General features: G+C 43.0%; 1 protein-coding gene across 2 annotated transcripts; it reads right to left on the reverse strand.

Annotated features, from left to right (window-relative positions):
• Positions 1-2,223: 2,223 nt before the first annotated feature.
• Positions 2,224-22,774, reverse strand: LOC140370832 (transforming growth factor-beta receptor-associated protein 1). 2 transcript variants are annotated; one of them, XM_072458075.1, is made up of 12 exons: positions 22,245-22,768; positions 20,917-21,118; positions 17,015-17,209; positions 16,172-16,323; positions 9,172-9,254; positions 8,038-8,382; positions 7,916-7,973; positions 6,793-6,948; positions 5,842-5,976; positions 5,123-5,258; positions 4,300-4,721; positions 2,224-2,894 (listed from the first exon to the last, which is right to left on the reverse strand). In XM_072458075.1, the coding sequence occupies exons 1-12, from the start codon at positions 22,707-22,709 to the stop codon at positions 2,715-2,717; spliced, it is 2,529 nt and encodes an 842-aa protein (XP_072314176.1). In that variant the 5' UTR covers positions 22,710-22,768; the 3' UTR covers positions 2,224-2,714. The 2 variants fall into 2 exon arrangements, with proteins under 2 accessions (XP_072314176.1, XP_072314177.1); XM_072458076.1 differs by lacking the exon at positions 2,224-2,894 and having other exon boundaries at positions 4,357-4,721; positions 5,128-5,258; positions 22,245-22,774.
• Positions 22,775-24,282: the final 1,508 nt, after the last annotated feature.

The raw sequence follows: 24,282 nt of genomic DNA on the forward strand, positions 1-24,282 counted from the left end.
AACTTTATCCAGCTGAACTCAGACGAGACTGAAATAATCGTTTTTGGCCCACAGAAACAAAGAGAAAGTGTTAGCGGTCACCTCCAGAGTCTCGCTCTAAAACCTACAAACCAAATTAGAAATCTGGGGGTAATAATGGACTCAGACGTGAACTTTAATAGCCACGTCAAATCAATAACATCAGCAGCTTTTTACCATCTAAAAAACATTGCCAAAATCAAAAATATAGTGTCTAAACCAGATTTAGAGAGACTTATCCATGCGTTTGTCTCCAGTAGATTAGACTACTGTAATGGCCTGCTCACTGGTCTCTCCAAACGAGTTGTAAAACAGCTGCAGTTCATCCAGAACGCTGCTGCTCGGGTCCTGACTAGAACCAGGAAGTATGATCACATTAGTCCTGTTCTCAGGTCTCTGCACTGGCTCCTGTGGCTCAGAGAATAGACTTTAAAGCAGCTCTGCTTGTGTACAAGTCTCTCCATGGCCTAGCACCAAAGTACATCTTCACTATGATTGAACAGGAAGTCAATGAACCTGTTTCTAATACTAAGCCATTTTAGATCAATATTGCAGTTTACAATGAACAAAATGTGTAAAATGATGAACTACTTATGTTATAGTTTAATAATCTGTTTTTCGTTGTTGTTTTTTTTACAATATGTCTCCTTTAAGTCCATAAATCATTGCCCACAGCTGCCAATGACATCAAATCCCAGTACGAGTGCGTCTGATGGAGCCTGATGTGTGTTTTCTGTACATCAACATACATTATTTAAGTTCTAAAACATTGGATGCTAAAGCAGAGGTGCTCAAGAACACATTTAAAGACCACAATATTAACAATACAAATAATGCACGTGTCCTTTATTATATTAATTCTACTTTTACTACAGAAGTACGGAATTTGAGCAGTGTTCTACCACCAGACTGTACATTTATTTGATCATTCACAAACCTAAATAAAGACACATTTCTACACCATTTTATTAATATCGTCACATGCAGACTAGGTTATGGGCTTTTCTATTTCCAGGCCTTCAAATCCAAATACACACAGCCAGAGGAAACTGAGCTGGACGTCCTGTACTGCCTTCGGTCATCTCCCTGACCACATATGGTTTCTATGTTAAACACTGGGGCCGGTCAGGGAAGATCTGTCCCCAGAAGCTCTCCTCCTCCGCTCACTTTACAGCTGTGGAAATGCCCCGGTCTGACAGCCGCCAGAGAAAGTGCAACGCTAGCTTTTTATCATTTTGGAACCAGTTATTTACACAATGTTGTTTTTTGCATTGAGGAAACGTGTCTGAGTCTATAAGAGAAGACGGCGGAGCGGATCCTTCAAAGGACTTAGTCAAAATGATACAGTGTGATGTGGGGAAATGGTCGGGTTGGAGACTAGACACTTAAACGTAAGATACAAAGTCTAAATGTGGTTATAAATGCAATGTACTTTTATAGCATCACATATCGACTGAGAGATAATGTGGCAGTGAAGTAATGCAATACTCACAGTGGTAAAGTAGGTATATTTCTGGCCTCATTATAAGAAGGACCCAGATTTGATGCGTAGATTGTGCAGGGGATTTCTGTGTGGAGTTTGCATGTTCTTTCTGTGTCTGGTCTGTGTCTAAGAAGCAAAAGTGGCTAATCCTCTCCAGCTCCTGTCCATCAACCCAGCTCTTGACTGGGAGAAGAGAAACCAGGAGACTTTTACTTTTACTTCACTACATTTGAAAGAGCAGGTATCTGTACTTTCTGCTCCACTACGTTTTTGAACTGGACTGAAAAGTACAGATAACTTTTCATTAGCGTATTCATGGTGACGTCAAGTTGCATTAAGGTTTCAAGTTCAAGCTTTGATCAAACAAAAAATATACAGCACAAATAAAATGCATAATAAAACATTAGAATTGCTGCTGCTGACCAAAGATCAGCACAATTCTTAATAGAAATCACACTTAATGCTTAAATACACATATTTACTTTTAAGGAACATTTTCAACTGGTTTTCAATTTCACTGCTAAGTAGATTTTTGCATGTGCTACTTTTATATGATTCTTTTATTGCCCTTGTATTTGTACTTTTACTTAAGTAACAAAATTGAGTACTTCTTTCACCACTGCTCTCTCCACAGATCTGATTTGTAACCTGCTTTTCTCCATGGAGATAGATTCATGTAATGACAAAGTAAAAACATCTTCAGGGATATTGCACAACAAAGGTTACAAAGTACATCTTTATTTTTATTTCAAAGAACATCTTTAAAAATAGCATGTACTTTATACAATTCAATTCACTTGTTAAGTTCTTCTACATTTTGCGGTTGTTGCTTTTGTTTTTTTGTTTGATCTTTGGCTCAAGGTGATTTCAACCGTCCTTATCACATTCATATTTGGGACACAAAAAATGCTGGGAGATTGAACCAGCCACATCTGAATAAGTATGGGACAAATAAATGAAGTATGTGAGGTAAGTAAGTGAGTATTCCTAGGTACTACTAGGTTCTAGCAGAGTATTCCACAATCAGAATCAGAAAGGGTTTATTGCCATTGTCAATGAACAAAATTCACAAACACAGGATCTTGTCGTGGTGATTCGATGCAGTAAAAAAACACAAAAAAAGCTCTTTTCCAGCGTATATATTACAACAACTACAAGTATTCTACTACATCCAAAAAAACAAACACATTCCAGTGGGAGTTGGAGGACTTGGTCACTTGAGACTTCTCGGAACAGCACGAGTGGGAGGTGTTTTGGCAGAGTCGTTAGCACAGTCCAGGTGCAGGAGACCACCAGGGGGCGTGTGGACAAAGACGGGCGTGGTCACAGGTTCATGGCACTTATCACATACTTGTCTCCCGTCCAGTCTCAACATGGAGTCCGAGGCCTGGATCTGTGAAGAGAGAAATGTAGAGCTCCAGCGTGTTCACAGGGTTTATTTAGGTGTTAAAGGGATTTAATTTATTTGTATTTTTGTGCCTATGATGGGTTGGACGACTCATTGAACTGAAATGCTGTTATAGCGACAGAACAGCACATTTTTAGGTATATAATTTCACTTCCTGTTTGTAATTGATGACATCACACCAGGAAAACTCATCTAAGGTCAAAATCTTTTATATTTGACAAATAAAAATATATGAGAGCACCTTTATTTTATGAAATTGATGTTTAGAGGGTCAAAAAAGTTGTTTCTTTAATTTTTAATTATGCATAAACTTTGACTGGAATGAGTATCCCTAGTGTGATGTCACTTCCTGTCATTTTATACAGATTATACAACGTTTTCTCTAGAAATACCCACTCAATTGGTGTAAAATTATAATGTATGTGAGCAACCCAATAAAGTCAAAATTAGAAAATCGTAAAACCCTGTCATATGCACTTTAAACCATGTTTTGAGTAATCCTTTATATTTTTAGCAATCCTTTTAGATCGCTTTCCTCTTCAGAACTCAAAATCCTGTGTCTTAGGGTGTGTTTTGTCCTTGGTCCTAAATTGAGCCTATCTTAGCCCTGATGTGGACTTGATTAGGTCCTATTCTAGTCCTGGTTTAGTCCCAATTTTGATGTGGTAAATGTGCAAGTGTGACTCATTAGTGCAACAGCAAAGGGAGAATCCTTGCACACTCTTCTGTCAACAATGGGATTTTGTATGTACAGCAACAGACCCTTTGTAAAGAGAACACCTGCATTCTAAAGGCTGGTCCTGTTCCATACGTTAGCTCCAATGCATTTCCAATGGGAGAGTTAGCGTTAGCAGCCAAACATCGCACACTGTAAAAAAACAGAGCTGTTTTGGCGACTAAAAAACCCTGGACCACACGTGAGTAACACCAGAGCAGAGTCAGGACACAGTACCACGTGCCCATTACTAACGTTAGCAATTAGCGCCAAAAATAGCATATACTAACGACTACAGAACACAAACATTTCTTAAATCTAATATTATGCTGGACCATGATGTGCCAAAACATAATAATTTGACATTTTTTTTCAAGCATTACAAATTCCACTTTAATTAATGAACTTTTTGAATATTTGAAATGGAGATAGAAGTCAGATAGTGACTTTTAATACTAAACACAACAACCACGTGTCTGCACAGCCTACAAACATGAATTATGTTGTTATTTTGAGGTCCAATTAAAATGAATTATGTGTGCTCAGCTATTCTAAACATCTGAGGGGTTTTTCTCCTGCAGAATCTGAAACAGAGCTAATGTGCGTGAAAGTAGATGGATAACAAATATAGTAGATCTAGGTCTATGTCTCAATATCCTCCCAGTTTAGACTTACCCAGAATGCCTTGTGCCTGAGTAGCCGGGCCTGCTCCAGCGCTTGTTCCACGCTCTTCATGCGACTCTGGTGGAACATCTCCCTCACCGATCCAAGCAGGAACCCTGAGAGCAGCTGCACGGACCAGGACTCAGGCAGGACCTCTAGAACCTTCTGCCCTGACAGGACCTGGGGGTACTTCTTCAGCAGGTCCAGGGCAGCAGTAGAGCGCCCCTCGCTGGTCAGGTAGATGTTCAGCAGGTTCAGCATCAGACTCTGTGTGTGGTGGAGGTCCTGGTCCATGGTGAGTCTACAGCAGTACTCCTCTGCAGCAGTGGGCTCAGGGCAGTCCTGGACCAGCAGGCTCAGGGCCCCTCTGTGGTCCCCAGTCCGACCCAAAAGGATGGCCTTCTCCATGTGCAGAGCTGTGGGTTTGGCTCTCTCTAGAAGACAGTGAAGTTTATGTTATTACAGGGATTTCATATAAACCTTATTTACTTTTTGATGTTTTTGTTAAAGGTGAACTATAGGCTCGTTTTGACTGGCCCTAATCCTTCAATAGGCGTTAAGGGCCTCTGGGATCTGGGTCCAGAGAAGGAGGAACTGATCCCACCCTCACCAACATAATTAATGATTTCTTAAAGATAAAGATCAATATGAGAGAGGAAGAGTGATTCAAATACCCAGATATTGCAGATTTAGGGGGTGCAATCTATCTGCGGGAGATCATTTCACTCCAAGCTGTACTTGGCTGAGTCTGTTTTAGTTTTTCCAGATTGAAATGAATAATATGATCAAATAAACTCAAACCAGTACAGATGTCTGTGTTCTGGTGTATTCTGACCGTACACAGTTGAGGCATCATAACAGTTTGACTCCCAGAGAAGTTCTTGTAGTTTCCTCCTGGTCCCTGAGTCCTGTTGGCTCTGCAGACTCTGGGACACATAAGCCAGGGCCAGAAGAGTGTGATGTCCCGCCTCCTGGAGCACAAACCACCAATCACATTTCACTCACCCTATCTCTAAGGGAGCGCAAAGGAAACTCATTTCAATCGCTTGTACCCACGATCTTGTCCTTTTGGTCATTACCCGAAGCTCATGACCATAGGTGAGGGCAAGAACGTAGATTGACCGGTAAATCCAGAGCTTTGTCTTTCGACTCAGCTCCTTCTTCACCACAACACCACATCCGCCTGTCAATCTCACACTCCATCCTTCCCTCACTCATGAACAAGACCCTGAGTTACCTGAACTCCTCCACTTGGGGCAAGGACTCCCCACCCACCTGGAGAGGGCAAGCCACCTCTAAGAACCATGGTCTTCACACTCTGCCCTCTGTTCAATAATCTTATGGTATTGGTGGTGTAATATATCTGTGTAGTAACTGTGCGACGCGGCTGACTGTTGTCCTGACGTGTGTGTGTCCGGTCTGACGTTGTGTGGAAGGTGAGCCCAAGTCATATAAGCTGGATGTACGGTCAAAATGAATGGGAATTTTGCTTCTGGATAGAGACATTCCAGCACTGTGTTGAGCTTTTAGTTTAGTTGTACCAGTTTTACTTACCTTACTGTGCATGTCATGCACTAAAAACTCCAGGTACTTGATCTGGGCTTGGGGGTACGTCTCCAGGAGAGCCAGGACTTGCTCTGGAGGGATCTGGACTTGGTCTGGTCGCTTTGTAAAGATGTGCACACCCGTCTGCAAAGAAGGGAGACAGCACTTTGTGGGGTAGAAACGCTTATATCAAGATGTCTAAAGCAACTCTGCCCTCTGCTGGTCAGCCTGGGCAGAGGATTAAATACTCCATTTCCTTGTTGCACTACTACTATGACTACTACTACTACTACGACGACTACTACTAGTACTACATCTACAAAATAACAAAGGAAAGAAAAAAGTACATGACACAACAGATTATACCATTTACTTTTAACAGATGTAATTCTAATACATTTGTTTTTGTATTATTATTGTTAGCATGCCTGGGAAGTTCTTTTTCTGTTGTTTTTTGGTCAACAATAAAATTGTCCAAACTGCACGTGTATTTTTAGCTATTAATTATTATTTCATTTAATTCACTGACATTTACATAGAACATTGTAACTTCAAAGACTGTTTTCTTTTTTCTTTTTTATTTTTTATCCTAAAAGGACATAAAGATCACCCCTTAAAGAAGTACTCAATAATAAGTAAATAATCTATCAAAAAAAACACTGTAATATTTGTTATATATGTCAACAAAATGAACCACAAACTGGCTCTGTCCATTTTTCACACTTAAATGTCCCAAATAGGTGCAATCTTTTGATTTGTACACATAAAATGCTTAATTTCTAGGAGAAGTTTCAAATGTGCCTATTCTCCTGCAGCGTCTCGCCTTATTTAGAACATATCCAGAAACAGATGCATACTTCAAGAAATATTGTATTGAATTTTTCATGCCTACGACGCTGTATAAATAATCAATATTGTGTGCACTTTATGCGGTAAAGAAGCACATGTGAGTGCTTGTACCTCCTGGTTGTTCCGCAGAGTCCAGGGGGCAAACTCCCACACAGTGTTCGTGTCCTCCAGCTGACTCAGAGTGGACACTGCGAGCTCCAGGACATCGGAGCGGGTCAGAGGACAGGACGGGTCTGTGAGCAGCCCGTCCGCCAAGTCCACCCAGCTCTGAAAGGGCAAGAGACATCGGGAAAGATATAAAGGGGACATAATGAACTTTAATGAGCGTTTAACCTTGTGTTCAACCCGAGTGACACATGTAGAGTTCTGAGTTAATGGACCTGTTTCTATGATGAAGCTGTTTGAGAGGAATATTGCTGTTTACGATGAACTAAATACATGATAATCTACTTATGTTATAGCTCAAGAACCTATGAACAATATGTCTTAACAAGCCTGTGTTTAAGTAACTTATTTAATCCTACATCATGTGAACGGGTGAGTGGTTCCTTATCAGTTTTCAGGCCGGAACCCCCAAATTAACAGTGGACCCCCAAAGCAAAATTAAATAGATTTCTGTAATAATTTAAAGTTTTAAACCATTTAAAATTATGTTTACTTGTATTTGTTTCAGTAGTTTATTGTGTTATCTACCCCATTTTCACTAAAGCTGACAAAAATAGATATCAAATGAAGTGTCTTAATGTTTATATCTTGAAATCCCCAGCACTTGCTTGTGACCCCCACTTTGAGAACCACTGCTAAATATCAGCAGGTCATCTTTGAAAAATATTTGGATCACAATGTTGTTTTTTAACCTGGTTAAATAAAGTGATAACTTCAGTGATAACTTCATCAACATAAGGAATTCACATTTTGAGGTCATTGTTCAGTATATGAGCACTCATATGTCCTTTTGCATCTGGACAAAAAACGTGGAACAGAACGTGATTTCAATTCAAATTAAGATTAGCCACAGATTATCAACCACTTTGAAAAATCAAGTTATTTTGGGGAAATGACAGTATGTTCAAGGTAAGTCAGTGAAATGGGCCAATGCTGACGACGAAGCGTTATAAAGGGTTTGAATGATGAAGGTTTTGAGACATCCAGGCACATAATCATTCTAAAATCAAATACAGTAGATTTTAATACATGTGTGCAGTGGGCCTATGTGTGCAGTGAAAGTCAGTACCTGTATGGCATGTTGATACTTCCCTTGGCTTTGGTAGAGCAGACTTAACGCAAAGAATCTGACATGAAACAGATGTTCAGTTAGTTTGAGCTCATGTCAGTATTTGGAGGACACACTTGTACCTGCTGTGTCGCGTCAGAACGGGCTCACATTTCTCCAGCTTGCATGTGTTATTTGGACTCTCCACGAGCTGCAGGAGACTGTCACTGTCTGCAGTTTGCACATGCAGCCACAGGAGGGCGCAGTCCACCTCCGCTCCGCCGCAGCTCCGCGCGCTGCTCGCGGTCACCCGGAGAAAGTCCGTTAGGAAGCCCAGGAAGCGGTGCCTCAGGTCGGGGTCCCGGCGCCACAGCTCCCGGAGGCCCTGGGTCTTGGTCTGGTCCGTTTTGGGGTGGAAGTGTCCAGGGAGTGTGAAGTGGAGTTCAGGGAGGAGGTGAAGGAGCTCACGAGGGTCCAACTCACCTTTACTGAAGACATGGGAGGAAATAAGAATGGGAAAAATATGGAAAAAATATGGAACAATTATAGAACAATTATGGAACAATTAAGCACTCATATCTATTTTAGAATAAGCAAACGTTATATTTCATAGGGAGCTAAAAAACTAGAAAAAAAACTGAAAATAAAGTATAGATAATAATCAGGTGCAATATTTAGCCTATATTCGTGCTATACTTACAGGAATTTAAATACAAGCAATTTCCTCCCACTTTTGAAATCAATAAAGTTCCATTGTATTGAGCAGTTGAGCCTCCCATTACCTTTTCAAAGATATACATGAATTATTATATTGTAAATTGAAAGCCTACATCCTTAAGTTATGTTCAAAAGTGTTTGGATAAATTAGAAAAGAAAATCTGGGCCATTCACACAAATGAGACCTGCAAAAAAGCTTTTTTTATTTAGAGCAAAACGTTTGGTTGTTTTGCAGGCTAAAGTATAGTATAGGATATTATAAAACATGTATTACCAGTTAAGGCTCATTTCTTCTCCAAAAATTAATATGACAAGAATTACCCCAAAAAGTCACTCTGGGGTAATAAATAAAATATTAAAAGTGGAAATATGTTAAATTAAAAAGCACAAGTCTTATTTATTTTGGTCCAAAGGTCAAGGTTTAATTTGATCGATTTAGTTCAGAAGTTGAAACCAATTCATTTTTAAAGACATTTATAGTTCAGTTATGTTGTATTTATGTACGTATACATGTGAGCAAAGGTTATTCCAGCGTGTTTATGTGGTGATAAATGTCTCACATGAAGAGCTCAGTGGCTTCAGTAAACTTCTCCTGGAAAAGGTGATTGAATCCAGCTCGATGCGTGATGCTCCTCAGCAGCTCCTGAAAGACACGGTAAAAAGACATCAACACTTGAGTTCCACAGAAACAAAGATGAAAACTTCACTCATTTTAGAATATGTAATTTTTCAAACAACATTAAACTGTCTCCATGGAGATAAGTAGGTGCCTAGGTGAGGCTGAGATTATTCAATTATGTCTAATTGTCAATGATCAGCTTGGGTTTTTTAAATGGAGAGGTCCACATGGGGGTGGGCCATATGCAACAATAAGAATGTCACTGATCACACTTAGATCCTTTAAGACAAAACTAAAGCCAGGAGAGAGAGAAAGAGAGCGAAGGAGAGAGAGAGAGAGAGAGAGAGAGAGAGAGAGAGAGAGAGAGAGACGGGTAAAAAAAGAAAAAAAAGAAGGTGCCCATGTCTCTAAAGGAGTTCTGGTGGATGTGGGTGTGTCTTATAGGAGTTCTGGTGGATGTGGGTGTGTCTTATAGGAGTTCTGGTGGATGTGGGTGTGTCACATAGGAGTTCTGGTGGATGTGGGTGTGTCTTATAGGAGTTCTGGTGGATGTGGGTGTGTCTTATAGGAGTTCTGGTGGATGTGGGTGTGTCTTATAGGAGTTCTGGTGGATGTGGGTGTGTCACATAGGAGTTCTGGTGGATGTGGGTGTGTCTTATAGGAGTTCTGGTGGATGTGGGTGTGTCACATAGGAGTTCTGGTGGATGTGGGTGTGTCTTATAGGAGTTCTGGTGGATGTGGGTGTGTCACATAGGAGTTCTGGTGGATGTGGGTGTGTCTTATAGGAGTTCTGGTGGATGTGGGTGTGTCACATAGGAGTTCTGGTGGATGTGGGTGTGTCACATAGGAGTTCTGGTGGATGTGGGTGTGTCTTATAGGAGTTCTGGTGGATGTGGGTGTGTCTTATAGGAGTTCTGGTGGATGTGGGTGTGTCTTATAGGAGTTCTGGTGGATGTGGGTGTGTCTTATAGGAGTTCTGGTGGATGTGGGTGTGTCTTATAGGAGTTCTGGTGGATGTGGGTGTGTCTTAAAGAGGTTCTGTTGTATTACTTTTAATGGTGGTTGGCAGCCAATTGAAAAAGTGCAAAATAAAAAAATAAAAAAAATGAAAAAGGAGAGAAAAAGAGATAGAGATAGAGAAAGAGAGAAAGAGAAAGAGAGAGCCTTAATAGGAGTTCTGGTGGAGGTGGGCGTGTCTTAAAGGGGTTCTAGTGGAGGTGTGGGTCTCTTAAAGGGGTTCTGGTGGAGGTGGGCGTGTCTTAGAGGGGTTCTGGTGGAGGTGAGCGTGTCTTAAAGGGGTCCTGATGGAGGTGAGGGTGTCTTAAAGGGGTTCTGGTGGAGGTGTGGGTGTCTTAAAGGGGTTTCGGTGAGGTGTGGGTGTCTTAAAGGGGTTCTAGTGGAGGTGTGGGTCTCTTAAAGGGGTTCTAGTGGAGGTGTGGGTCTCTTAAAGGAGTTCTAGTGGAGATGGGTGTGTCTTAAAGGGGTTCTAGTGGAGGTGGGGGTGTCTTAAAGGGGTTCTGGTGGAGGTGAGGGTATCTTAAAGGGGTTCTGGTGGAGGTGGATGTGTCTTAAAGGGGTTCTGGTGGAAGTGAGGGTGTCTTAAAGGGGTTCTGGTGGAGGTGAAGGTGTCTTAAAGGGGCTCTGGTGGAGGTGAGGGTGTCTTAGAGGAGTTTTGGTGGAGGTGAGGGTGTCTTAAAGGGGTTCTAGTGGAGGTGGGCGTGTCTTAAGGGGGTTCTGGTGGAGGTGAGGGTGTCTTAAAGGGGTTCTAGTGAAGGTGGGCGTGTCTCAAAGGGGTTCTGGTGAAGGTGAGGGTGTCTTAAAGGGGTTCTGGTGGAGGTGAGGGTGTCTTAAAGGAGTTCTAGTGGAGGTGGGTGTGTCTTAAAGGGGTTCTAGCGGAGGTGGGGGTGTCTTAAAGGGGTTCTGGTGGAGGTGAGGGTATCTTAAAGGGGTTCTGGTGGAGGTGAGGGTGTCTTAAAGGGGTTCTGGTGGAGGTGTGGGTCTCTTAAAGGGGTTCTAGTGGAGGTGAGGGTGTCTTAAAGGGGTTCTAGCGGAGATGGGGGTGTCTTAAAGGGGTTATGGTGGAGGTGAGGGTGTCTTAAAGGGGTTCTGGTGGAGGTGAGGGTGTCTTAAAGGAGTTCTAGTGGAGGTGGGTGTGTCTTAAAGGGGTTCTAGTGGAGGTGGGGGTGTCTTAAAGGGGTTCTGGTGGAGGTGAGGGTATCTTAAAGGGGATCTGGTGGAGGTGAGGGTGTCTTAAAGGGGTTCTGGTGGAGGTGTGGGTCTCTTAAAGGGGTTCTAGTGGAGGTGAGGGTGTCTTAAAGGGGTTCTAGCGGAGATGGGGGTGTCTTAAAGGGGTTCTGGTGGAGGTGAGGGTGTCTTAAAAGGGTTCTGGTGGAGGTGAGGGTATCTTAAAGGGGTTCTGGTGGAGGTGAGGGTGTCTTAAAGGGGTTCTAGTGGAGGTGAGGGTGTCTTAAAGGGGTTCTGGTGGAGGTGAGGGTGTCTTAAAGGGGTTCTGGTGGAGGTGTGGGTCTCTTAAAGGGGTTCTAGTGGAGGTGAGGGTGTCCTAAAGGGGTTCTAGTAGAGGTGGGGGTGTCTTAAAGGGGTTCTGGTGGAGGTGAGGGTCTCTTAAAGGGGTTCTGGTGGAGGTGAGGGTATCTTAAAGGGGTTCTAGTGGAGGTGAAGGTGTCCTAAAGGGGTTCTAGTGGAGGTGTCTTAAAGGGGTTCGGGTGGAGGTGAGGGTGTCTTAAAGGGGATCTAGTGAAGGTGGGCGTGTATTAAAGGGGTTCTGGTGGAGGTGGGGGTGTCCTAAAGGAGTTCTAGTGGAGGTGGGCGTGTCTTAAAGGGGTTCTAGCGGAGGTGGGAGTGTCTTAAAGGGGTTTTGGTGGAGGTGAGGGTGTCTTAAACGGGTTCTGGTGGAGGTGTGGGTCTCTTAAAGGGGTTCTAGTGGAGGTGAGGGTCTCTTAAAGGGGTTCTAGTGGAGGTGAGGGTGTCTTAAAGGGGTTCTGGTGGAAGTGAGGGTGTCTTAAAGGGGTTCTAGTGGAGGTGAGGGTGTCTTAAAGGGGTTCTGGTGGAGGTGTGGGTCTCTTAAAGGGGTTCTAGTGGAGGTGAGGGTGTCTTAAAGGGGTTCTGGTGGAAGTGAGGGTGTCTTAAAGGGGTTCTGGTGGAGCTGAGGGTGTCTTAAAGGGGTTCTAGTGGAGGTGGGCGTGTCTTAAAGGGGTTCTGGTGGAGGTGAGGGTGTCTTAAAGGGGTTCTGGTGGAGGTGAGGGTGTCTTAAAGCGGTTCTGGTGGAGGTGAGGGTGTCCTAAAAGAGTTCTAGTGGAGGTGGGCATGTCTTAAAGGGGTTCTAGTGGAGGTGGGTGTGTCTTAAAGGGGTTCTGGTGGAGGTGAGGGTGTCTTAAAGGGGTTGTAGTGGAGGTGGGCGTGTCTTAAAGGGGTTCTAGTGGAGGTGGGCGTGTCTTAAAGGGGTTCTGGTGGAGGTGTGGGTGTCTTAAAGGGGTTCTGGTGGAGGTGTGAGTCTCTTAAAGGGGTTCTAGTGGAGGTGGGCGTGTCTTAAAGGGGTTCTGGTGGAGGTGAGGGTGTCTTAAAGGGGTTCTGGTGGAGGTGAGGGTGTCTTAAAGGGGTTCTGGTGGAGGTGGGCGTGTCTTAGAGGGGTTCTGGTGGAGGTGAGCGTGTCTTAAAGGGGTCCTGATGGAGGTGAGGGTGTCTTAAAGGGGTTCTGGTGGAGGTGTGGGTGTCTTAAAGGGGTTTCGGTGAGGTGTGGGTGTCTTAAAGGGGTTCTAGTGGAGGTGTGGGTCTCTTAAAGGGGTTCTAGTGGAGGTGTGGGTGTCTTAAAGGGGTTCTATTGGAGGTGTGGGTCTCTTAAAGGGGTTCTGGTGGAGGTGAGGGTATCTTAAAGGGGTTTTGGTGGAGGTGTGGGTCTCTTAAAGGGGTTTTGGTGGAGGTGTGGGTTTCTTAAAGGGGTTTTGGTGGAGGTGAGGGTGTCTTAAAGGGGTTCTAGTGGAGGTGTGGGTCTCTTAAAGGGGTTCTGGTGGAGGTGAGTGTGTCTTAAAGGGGTTTTGGTGGAGGTGAGGGTGTCTTAAAGGGGTTTTGGTGGAGGTGTGGGTTCCTTAAAGGGGTTCTAGTGGAGGTGTGGGTCTCTTAAAGGGGTTCTGGTGGAGGTGAGTGTGTCTTAAAGGGGTTTTGGTGGAGGTGAGGGTTTCTTTAAGGGGTTTTGGTGGAGGTGTGGGTTCCTTAAAGGGGTTCTGGTGGAGGTAATGGATGTATTTACGGTATAGCCGACACCACGTGAAAGCAGCTGGGAAAGTGTTTTTTTGAAACCTACAGCTCAAGCAAAAAAGAATAAGAAATACCTGCCATGCCTCAATGTGGGACATCAATAACTCTCCATCAGAAAAGTTACACATTGTACTTTAATGACCCTTTCATATTACGGTATCAGGATTCACGTTCACAGTTAGGCTAATAATCCACACTAAAAAACCTTACAATAAAAAAAAAAAAACTGCCTTCAGTCCACCAAGAACATCCCCTTAAGACCAAGGACGTCCCCTCAAGACCAAGAACGTCCCCTCAAGACCAAGAACGTCCCCTCAAGACCAAGAACGTCCCCTCAAGACCAAGAACGTCCCCTCAAGACCAAGAACGTCCCCTCAAGACCAAGAACGTCCCCTCAAGACCAAGAACGTCGCCTCAAGACCAAGAACGTCCCTTCAAGATCAAGAACGTCCTCTCAAGATCAAGAACGTCCCTTCAAGACCAATAACGTCCCCTCAAGATCAAGAACGTCCCCTCAAGACCAAGAAAGTCCCCTCAAGACCTTGAACGTCCTCTCAAGACCAAGAACGTCCCCTCAAGACCAAGAACGTCCCCTCAAGACCAAGAACGTCCCCTCAAGACCAAGAATGTCCCCTCAAGACCATGAACGTCCCCTCAAGACCATGAACGTCCTCTCAAGACCAAGAACGTCCCCTCAAGACCAAGAACGTCCCCTCAAGACCAAGAACGTCCCCCTCAAGACCAAGAACATCCCCCTCAAGACCAAGAACGTCCCCTCAAGACCAAGAACGTCCCCTCAAGACCAAGAACGTACCAAGAACGTCCCCTCAAGATCAAGAACGTCCCCTCAAGACCAAGAACGTCCCCTCAAGACCAAGAACGTCCCCTCAAGACCAAGAACGTCCCCCTCAAGACCAAGAACGTCCCCTCAAGACCAAGAACGTCCCCCTCAAGACCAAGAACGTCCCCCTCAAGATCAAGAACGTCCCCTCAAGACCAAGAACGTCCCCTCAAGACCAAGAATGTCCCCTCAAGACCAAGAACGTCCCCTCAAGACCAAGAACGTCCCCTCAAGACTGCACAAAGCCATGACGAACTGCACGTTGACTCACTCTCGTCCGCCATCTGCCGTCCCTCCCTCCGTCCCTCCCTCTGTCTGTCCCTCCCTCCGTCCCTCCCTCCGTCTGTCCCTCCCTCCCCCAGCTCCTCACGGGTTCAGTCGGATGCCCTGCCAGCCGGGCTCTCGTGCGTCTTCATCATGTCCCTGTAACTCAGGCTGCATTCCTCCAGAGTGAAGGGCCCATTATAGTGTTTTGTACAGAAACAGTCTGAGTGAGTTTCTCCGGATACAAGAGGGTTGTGTAATTATACAGCAGAATGTGCAGCGGACCAGCTTATTATAGTCTTTGATTACATAGCAACTACACACAACTTCTCACAGTCATTTGTGTTTGAGGTAAGGGAATATAATAATAATCTGGTCATTTACTAGTTATAATGTTGGCAATTTGCAACTCTCTTCTCATATTCTGTCTGTTTGTTATTGTGAGTTATACAGTGTAACTCCTCATTATAGCCCATATATGTGTAGAATATATAACAGGTATAACAGCCCTGTGTGTGTCAGTACAACAGAACTGCTTTCCATACTTGTTTTTGAATCATCACTACTTGTGCAGAGCTATAATATTAATCATATTTATTATTCATATGAAGAAATGATCATGATCAATGATCATGTTCTATTTCCTCAGTTTATTGCAGGTTTGTGTCGTGGATCCTTTTTACTTTTAGTTGGGTCGTAAAAGGTATCAAAAATCAAATACTAATCAATACTAAAGCTGGTATTAAAATGATTGTATTAACAAGAGATTTAGAATAATTTTGAGATTAATCAAAACTAATGATAATCTGGTTATTATTAGTTTAATAAAACAGCCCGACCTGACACTCCACTCACCCACTACATGAACACCTCACCCCTCTGCCCTCCGGGTGGCGCTACAGGCCTCGCTGAGTGCACTTATTGTGTATGTCCATTGTTGTTGTTGTTGTTGTTGTTGTTTATATCCGTCAAATGAGTTCTGTGTTTGTGAAAAAGTCTTCTGTTTCATTGTTTTTGCAGTTCTTTGCAGAGTTTATGTCGTGTTCGACCAGATGTTAACGGCTTATTAAACCCAATTAAAGGATCAACAATAAACATATATTTACAAGAAACATATTTAAATTACCACTAGACAATATAGTAATATTCCTCATACAAAGGTATGAGGAATATAAAAGGTAACATAAAAGGGGAGTTGCTAAACTGATTTCAGGTTTTGAACAGCGTTTGGAACGTAAAGATAAGAGTATTAAAGCGTCTCTAAATGTGTTCGCTCCACCAGGAAGTGATGTCACTCTAATGTCACAGGCCTTGTATTAAACGTTTGTGTCACTTATTTGTGGTGACACTGCCTGAATTTGCTTGATAGTAAAATAAATACAAGAACTGGTTTGAGTTTTTGCAATACTTTTTATAACACCCTATGTTTTACTTTAAAAGCAGATTTTGGTGTGGCCTAAATTGTCCATTGTGCAGATTAGATGCCACACCTTTCAGCCCCAGGGCAGCTGGGTAGAGGACGGGTCCCTGTCTTAACCTGGATTAAAGCCGAGCTAAAACGAACCCCGTGTGGATCCAGTGATTGGCTGTGCTCTGACTCCAGCAGGAGGAGGGCCTCGTCCAGACGCTCCTGCTCCATCAGCCTGAGGACCTGCTCCTGCAATGGCACCGAGCACAGGAGGTACACCGCCCTGTCTGTGAACAACACCGCCCCATCTGAGGAGAGAGAGGAGGGGGAGAGGGGGAGGGAGAGGGGGAGGGAGAGGGAGGGGGGAGGAGAAGAGAGAGGAGGGGGGGAGAGGGAGAGGGGGGAGAGGGGGGAGGAGAAGGAGGGAGGGAGGGAGGAGAAGAGAGAGGAGAGGGGGAGAGAGGGAAGAGAGGGAGAAGAGTGAGGAGAGAGAGAAGAGTGAGGAGAGAGAGAAGAGTGAGGAGAGAGGGAGAAGAGGGAGGAGAGAGAAGAATGAGGGAAGAAGAAAGAGTGACAAAAGAGACAATAGAAGGAAAGGGGAGAAGAGAGAAGAGCATGGCAAGAAGGGAGGGAGAAGAGTGAGGGAGGGAGGGAAAGAGAGAGAGAGAAAAGAGAGGAGTGGTAGCAAAGAGAAGTGAGAGAATAGAGTGGGGAGATGAGAGGGAGGGGAGAGAGAATGAGGGGGGAGAGAGGAGAAGAGTGAGTGAAAAGAGAAGAGAGAGAGAGAGAGAGAAGGGGGGATGTTGGGACAAACACTGCTACATCAGGTTCAAGTTTGAAGGATTATCAACTGTGCATAAAGTCAAGACTAGTCCCGTATGAGGTCCCGTGTGGCGTCCCGTGTCCCGTGTGGCGTCCCGTGTCCTGTGTGGCGTCCCGTGTCCCGTGTGGCGTCCCGTGTGGCGTCCCGTGTCCCGTGTGGCGTCCCGTGTGCTTTACCTGCTGCAGGGGCCAGTCCCAGGGCCCCGCTCACTCTCACAGTCTGCTTGCACTGCTGGTCCAACAGGCTGTAGACTGCCAGCTCGTGGGCCTGCAGGCTGAGGGCAAAGGGCGGGAAGGCGCGGGCTGCCAGGACCCCCGGGGGCCAGTGCAGGGGCGGGCGCTGGCACACTCCGGACGCCGTCACAAACAGGCCTGCAGGGGGAGCGAGGGGGGGTTTGGTAAATAACCCGGGGCTGGATTATGGCATAAGATGAGATCACAGAGACGCTTTGGCAAAGACTAAAAATATATTTGATCTGATGCAGAAGCGTTTGTGCTGCTGATGCTCCAAGTACAGACAAATACAGACAAATACAGACAAATGCAGACAAATGCAGACAAATACAGACACATACAGATAAATACAGACAAATACAGACAAATACAGACAAATGCAGACAAATGCAGACAAATGCAGACAAATACAGACAAATACAGACAAATGCAGACAAATACAGACAAATACAGACAAATGCAGACAAATACAGACAAATGCAGACAAATGCAGACAAATGCAGACAAATACAGACAAATACAGACAAATGCAGACAAATGCAGACAAATGCAGACAAATGCAGACAAATGCAGACAAATACAGACAAATACAGACAAATGCAGACAAATGCAGACAAATGCAGACAAATACAGACAAATACAGACAAATGCAGACAAATGCAGACAAATGCAGACAAATGCAGACAAATACAGACAAATACAGACAAATGCAGACAAATGCAGACAAATGCAGACAAATACAGACAAATACAGACAAATGCAGACAAATGCAGACAAATGCAGACAAATGCAGACAAATGCAGACAAATACAGACAAATGCAGACAAATGCAGACAAATGCAGACAAATGCAGACAAATGCAGACAAATGCAGACAAATGCAGGCAAATACAGACAAATACAGACAAATGCAGACAAATGCAGACAAATGCAGACAAATGCAGGCAAATGCAGGCAAATGCAGGCAAATGCAGACAAATGCAGACAAATGCAGACAAATACAGACAAATGCAGACAAATGCAGACAAAGGCAGACAAATGCAGACAAATACAGACAAATACAGACAAATACAGACAAATGCAGACAAATGCAGACAAATGCAGACAAATGCAGACAAAGGCAGACAAATGCAGACAAATACAGACACATACAGACAAATACAGACAAATGCAGACAAATACAGACAAATGCAGACAAATGCAGACAAAGGCAGACAAATGCAGACAAATACAGACACATACAGATAAATACAGACAAATGCAGACAAATGCAGACAAATGCAGGCAAATGCAGACAAATGCAGACAAATGCAGACAAATGCAGACAAATGCAGGCAAATGCAGACAAATGCAGACAAATGCAGACAAATACAGACAAATGCAGACAAATGCAGACAAATACAGACAAATTCAGACAAATACAGACAAATGCAGACAAATGCAGACAAATGCAGACAAATGCAGGCAAATACAGACAAATACAGACAAATGCAGACAAATGCAGACAAATGCAGACAAATGCAGGCAAATGCAGGCAAATGCAGGCAAATGCAGACAAATGCAGACAAATGCAGACAAATACAGACAAATGCAGACAAATGCAGACAAAGGCAGACAAATGCAGACAAATACAGACAAATACAGACAAATACAGACAAATGCAGACAAATGCAGACAAATGCAGACAAATGCAGACAAATGCAGGCAAATGCAGACAAATACAGACACATACAGATAAATACAGACAAATACAGACAAATACAGACAAATGCAGGCAAATGCAGACAAATGCAGACAAATACAGACAAATACAGACAAATGCAGGCAAATGCAGACAAATGCAGACAAATACAGACAAATGCAGACAAATGCAGGCAAATACAGACAAATACAGACAAATGCAGACAAATACAGACAAATGCAGGCAAATGCAGACAAATGCAGACAAATACAGACAAATGCAGACAAATGCAGGCAAATACAGACAAATACAGTTTAAACAGTTTAAATCATACTTTTGCCAGAAATAAGCAGATCAGGTTGGAGTTATAATGTTTTGCCTGTTAAAAATGACAATCATTTTGACAATAAATGTAGATTTTGTTGCTTACGATCAAGATTTTGTCAAATAATTCATAAACATAATTTTAGTCATCATGTGTATTTAAATGACATAATCTAGTCTGGATAATACATTTAGGCAAACACAAAATGATTTAAATTGTTCACACATTTACACATTTACACTGCTGCCTGCAGGTTGTTGCATCTAGATGTATCTCCATGGAGACAAGCTGATGACAATACAAGGTCATGTTACAGGTCAAATCTGTGGAGAGGCGAGCCTGCTCACTGTAAGACAACATGAGCTTCTGTGATATTATTTGTATCCAGCGTTGCATTATGGGATGTCTTGATAATGGTAGAGGGACCACTGCAGTGAACATATACTGCAATTACACAAAGATTACATTTGATACTGCGGAGCATCCCAGGTGAAGTAACAACATCTCCATGGAGACAAGCAGGGGCCTGACCTCTAATCTAAAGAAAGTTACAAAGTGCCCCTTTAAAGGAGACGTATTAGGATTTTTTCCAAGTACTTAGAAGTGAACTGTAACACACATGCATCACCACTCTACATTTTGTTCATTGTAAACTGCAAAATTGATCCAAAACGGTTTGCTAACAGAAACAGGTCCACTGACTTCCTGTTTATAACCGCAGAACTGATAAGCCCCGCCTCTTCATAGCCACATTTCACCGTAACAGGCAGCAGATTGTCATTAACAATATTTTATCTTTGAAAGCTGGCGACAGGACATTTTAGAACTCTACATGTGTCACTCTTCTTTTTCAAATAATCACAACTAAATACAGGGATGTGGGCGGGGATAGGAGGTAGGTGAAAACAGGAATTTTCAGAGCACTAAAGCTTCAGTTTCAGGACAATACAGGCTTAACTCAAACATGCAGCAATCTATCAGAATACAACTGTGAATAAATGAATGATGAGGAAACTACATTTTAAAATCCTTTGTTTTTTGTTGTTTTATTGCTCAACATGTCTCCTTTAATGCTCTAGTCTAGGAATTTAAACATGTGATAAAATGTGAATATATGATTATATTTCTGTGATGTATTTTATCTGCATAATAGTGATATTTTATCTGCATCATTAGTCTAAGAGAAGAACGGGTGTGTGACAAACTGCATTTGTGAAGGGGTCGTAAAGATGGGCCAAAGGATGTTTACCCGAGGGGGGGTGACAGCCCAGAGGAGTTTGGGTAATGTTTACCCAAGGCTTGATCTCTACGGAAAAATACCAAGTGCCTTGATGTGAAGCTGACCAATGAGAAATGTGACCCGCCTATTCCAGAATATCTAATAAAACCAAGCAGCATGGGAAAAAACGGGGTGAGACGCAGGAGGGTCACGCAGGCTGCTTACAACAGCCTGCGTGATCAGTCCCCGCGTTTTCTCCCAAGCTTGCCATACAAATGTCTGATATTTCTGTGTCGTTTCATATTCTAAGTTGAATTGTGTTCTCTATGTGTTACGGAATAGCATCGGTGCATGTCTGATTCCATGACAAAACATTAATTTCAGAATGACATACAATCTTCGGCCCTCAGATGCGACTGTTGTTGTGATTTTGGGCCTTACAAAAATAAATTGATTTGATTTGACAATATCCAACAGAGAAAAACAGAGAAAGTAAATATCCCAATATCCTTACCCGATTTTATAACGATTTTCCCCTTTGAACACATTTTATTCTCTCTATAGATTCAGATCATTGTAGAAAAGTTATATTTGACTTGTTTACTTGTGTTGTGTTCTTACCTAGACCTCCAGGCCCGTTGAGCAGGAACTCCCTTCCTCCCACGGCGCTGACCAGGACCTGCTGCCTGCTGTGGCCGTGCTGGAACAGGTCCTCCCTGTGGCCCGTGTCCACGTCCCACAGGAGGTACTGCTCACTGGTGCCCACACACACACTGGCCCCGTCCAGCGCCAGCACCACCGGCTCCTGGACCAGGAACATCTCCTTCAAACAGAGATGTGGCATTGTTATACAGTATTTTCCGGACTATAAGTCACACCTTTTTTCATAGTTTTGGCCGGGGTCCGACTTATACTTATATTTATACTTATATACTTATACTCCGGAGCGAATTATATGTGATAGTATTTGTTATTTTCACACTTGCAACCGCATTTCATAGTCCAGTGCAACTTATGTATGTTTTTTTTCTTCTCTATTATGTATTGTTTAGCTGGTGTGACTTATTGTCCGGGAAATACGGTACTTACAAGAACTGCAAAGGTCGACCTGGGCGATATTGACATCAAATATCGCCGTATTTAGGTTCAAGTCGCGTACAAAATGTGGAAAGACCATCGAATGAACCACTTTATAAGCTTCTTTACAAGATTACATGAGACATTTTTATCTTTTTGCGGTCATTTTTGAGGTACAATTTAATTATAGACAATATACTCGATATATTACATTTTGCATATCTCCTAAACAACAATTGCAATATTATACTTTTTTGATATATCTCTCCCCAACTTAAGTACTTAACTTAATAATAATAATTGTGCGTTCACACTTCACACGTAGTTATGTCCAGGTTTAATGTAGGTGTTTGAGTGTTTGAGTCTGGTTTAGCCCCGTTTTTTTCCATTTAGTTTCGGATTCTATCTATATTTAATATTTTGGACTTTTGCCAATATTGATAATATTTTCATAATGTTTGTAGTGAATTGGAATTGCATAATTTGGGGGAAGTGATTCAAATTGGCTCTAAAATAATAACGTCATTGGTTTTGTTCAAAACAATCGGTATCGGCCTTGGGGGAAAAAATCTGTCGATCCTTATTATCCATTTTTCCAATACATCTTCCTCCTCTAATTGTAAATGTTTAAAAATAAATAAATCTGTTTCTGTCCTAATACCAACACGTTCAGAAAGTTGGATTCTGTAAAGCTGGTCACATCTATTAGACAAAGGGAATAAAAATCCTTAATTCCACCAGAAAAGGTACGTCCCGCCCCTTTAAGGACTTCTCTGTTAATGTGACATGCTACAATCACACGACATTGCTAAATCGTGACATCCCGTCTCCCACTAATTACAAAACGTTGCCATGGCGACCCCAGCGCTTACCCTCAACACATCCCAGCGATCCGGTCCGACGGAAAGCACTCGCACCGCCTTCTTTTGGCCCGAACACGTGACCATTCGCACTTCGTCGTCTCGCTGTAGCACGTCGAATTGCGAAACGTTCTGGATCTTCTTGAAGCTGGGGTTGGTCTCCAGGGAGAACATGTTGAGCGCGGCGACGGTGCAGTTGCTAAGGACAAGTAGATGGCTGTAGATCGGCACGAGGCGGATTTGGTTGACGGTGGAGTTGGAGAGTTTCTTCGCCCGGCGTTCCTCGGTGCGGTTGGCGTGGGAGTTTGGATGGACGTTTGTGGGGAGGAGGAGAAGATGGTGGACGGTTCCTTGCTTGGTTCCGATGTAGATGTTCGTGTGGAAGCTTTCCAGGCACTGAATATTGAATTTGTCCTTTTCTCTTGGGTCAAAGGTCTTCTCATACACACAGGAGAATGTAAACGCTTCGAAAGCCATGGTGGGAATTTAGGAGGCCTCGTAGTTAGTCATTTGAAAGAACTGGAACGTGGAATTGCTCTGTATTTGTGATGGATGCAGTTGTGCACTAAGAAGAAGAGAACATATACATATCAATACTGTTTGTTAGTTATTAAACACTTATCATATTGCACAAAATCAACCGTAATACGTTTTTAACCTCGTTGTAACAGTGTTTCCTCATCATGGTTTTACTCAAAGTTGCAGTTTGATTGATTCCTGCATGTTTGAGTTAATCCTGTATTGTCCTGCAACTGAGGCTCCAGAGCTCAGAAAATCCCCATTTTTATCTACCCCCTATCCCCGCCCACATCCCTATACTTAGTTGTGATTATTGGAAATATAAGACTCAGAATGACATTTGTAAAGTTCTAAATTGTCACGTAGCCGCTTTTGAAAGATAAAAACATGTAAATGACAATCTGCTGCTTGTTACAGTGAAATATCACTATGAGGAGGCGGGGCTTATCAGTTTTGAACAGGAAGTCCATTCACCGGTTTCTATTACTAAGCTATTCTAGATCAGTTTTGCAGATTACAATGAAACAAATTAAACTGAAGATCTGCTTATGTTACAGTTCAATACTAAGTACCTGAAAGCATGTGTCTCCTTTAACATATACATATATTTATATTATGTTTTGAGACATTAAACATTTTAAAGGGAGACAATACTAAATACATCATACTTTTCCAATGTATTCATTTATTTTACCAATCCATCCAGAGGAAAATACATTTACCAAGGCTTCAAATATTTTACTATAAACGTCTTATATATGAATAGTGACATTTTTAATTTTCAAAGTTTGCTTTTATTTAACCAAATTGATATTACATGTATATTATTCAAAAACATGGCTTTTCATTTAAGCCTATAACACTGGATGTAAGACATAAGACGTGCTTGATATCTCTAATGTGACACAAAATGATCATCTTCTTTTTAAACCACTTACAAAACGTTTACCAAACTGGTGCTAATTCAAACATTGCACGTTTGTTTAACTTCCTAAAGCAGCACACATTTGAGCATAATGGCATATTGCATGTTTAGCTGGACCCTGCAGCCGTCTGTCTTACCTTTGTGTGCGCTCCTGTGATTCCTTTTACAAGTGGAGTGTAAAGTCTCCCCATGTGACTGCATCCTGACAGGAAGTCCATGTCAGCACTTTAAGTTACACAACCATCGCACTGCTTTTCCAACACATTTACCACCAAAACAAGGCTCTATCTCCAGTGCAGCGGTTTCAGACATTTATAAAGTGACCCTTGGGTGAAGTCGTAGGTTTATTTTGGGCATAAATGAGCTGGGTGTGAGGAGGTGGACAGTGTAATTTCAGGGTAAGGTTGGGAAGACAATAGTTGAGTTTGGACACAAACAGTGGTTGTGGCCATAGCACAGGGTCAGAAGGTGATTGGACCAGCAAGCATGTGATTGGCACCAGCGACTGCCCAAAATGTGCTCTGTGAACTTATTAAACTATTTGGGAATATTTCACTCCATGCCTTCTCTTTAATGCGCGTATGCAGAAAGCGCGTAGATATGGGA

This window comes from Eucyclogobius newberryi, unplaced genomic scaffold (assembly GCF_026437365.1).
Source record: "Eucyclogobius newberryi isolate DKJ021-1_F unplaced genomic scaffold, fEucNew1.0.hap1 SCAF_21, whole genome shotgun sequence".
Lineage (NCBI taxonomy): Eukaryota > Metazoa > Chordata > Actinopteri > Gobiiformes > Gobiidae > Eucyclogobius > Eucyclogobius newberryi.

What these genes read in the sequence shown, in the direction of transcription:
- LOC140370832 (XM_072458075.1), bottom strand. Translation starts at nt 22,709, where the DNA reads ATGGCTTTCGAAGCGTTTACATTCTCCTGTGTGTATGAGAAGACCTTT. An exon ending in CAACGGGCCTGGAGGTCTAG is followed by an intron (nt 17,210 to 20,916) that starts GTAAGAACACAA and finishes CTCCCCCTGCAG; the next exon opens with GCCTGTTTGTGACGGCGTCC. An exon ending in AGTATCAACATGCCATACAG is followed by an intron (nt 6,949 to 7,915) that starts GTACTGACTTTC and finishes TTGCCCTTTCAG; the next exon opens with AGCTGGGTGGACTTGGCGGA.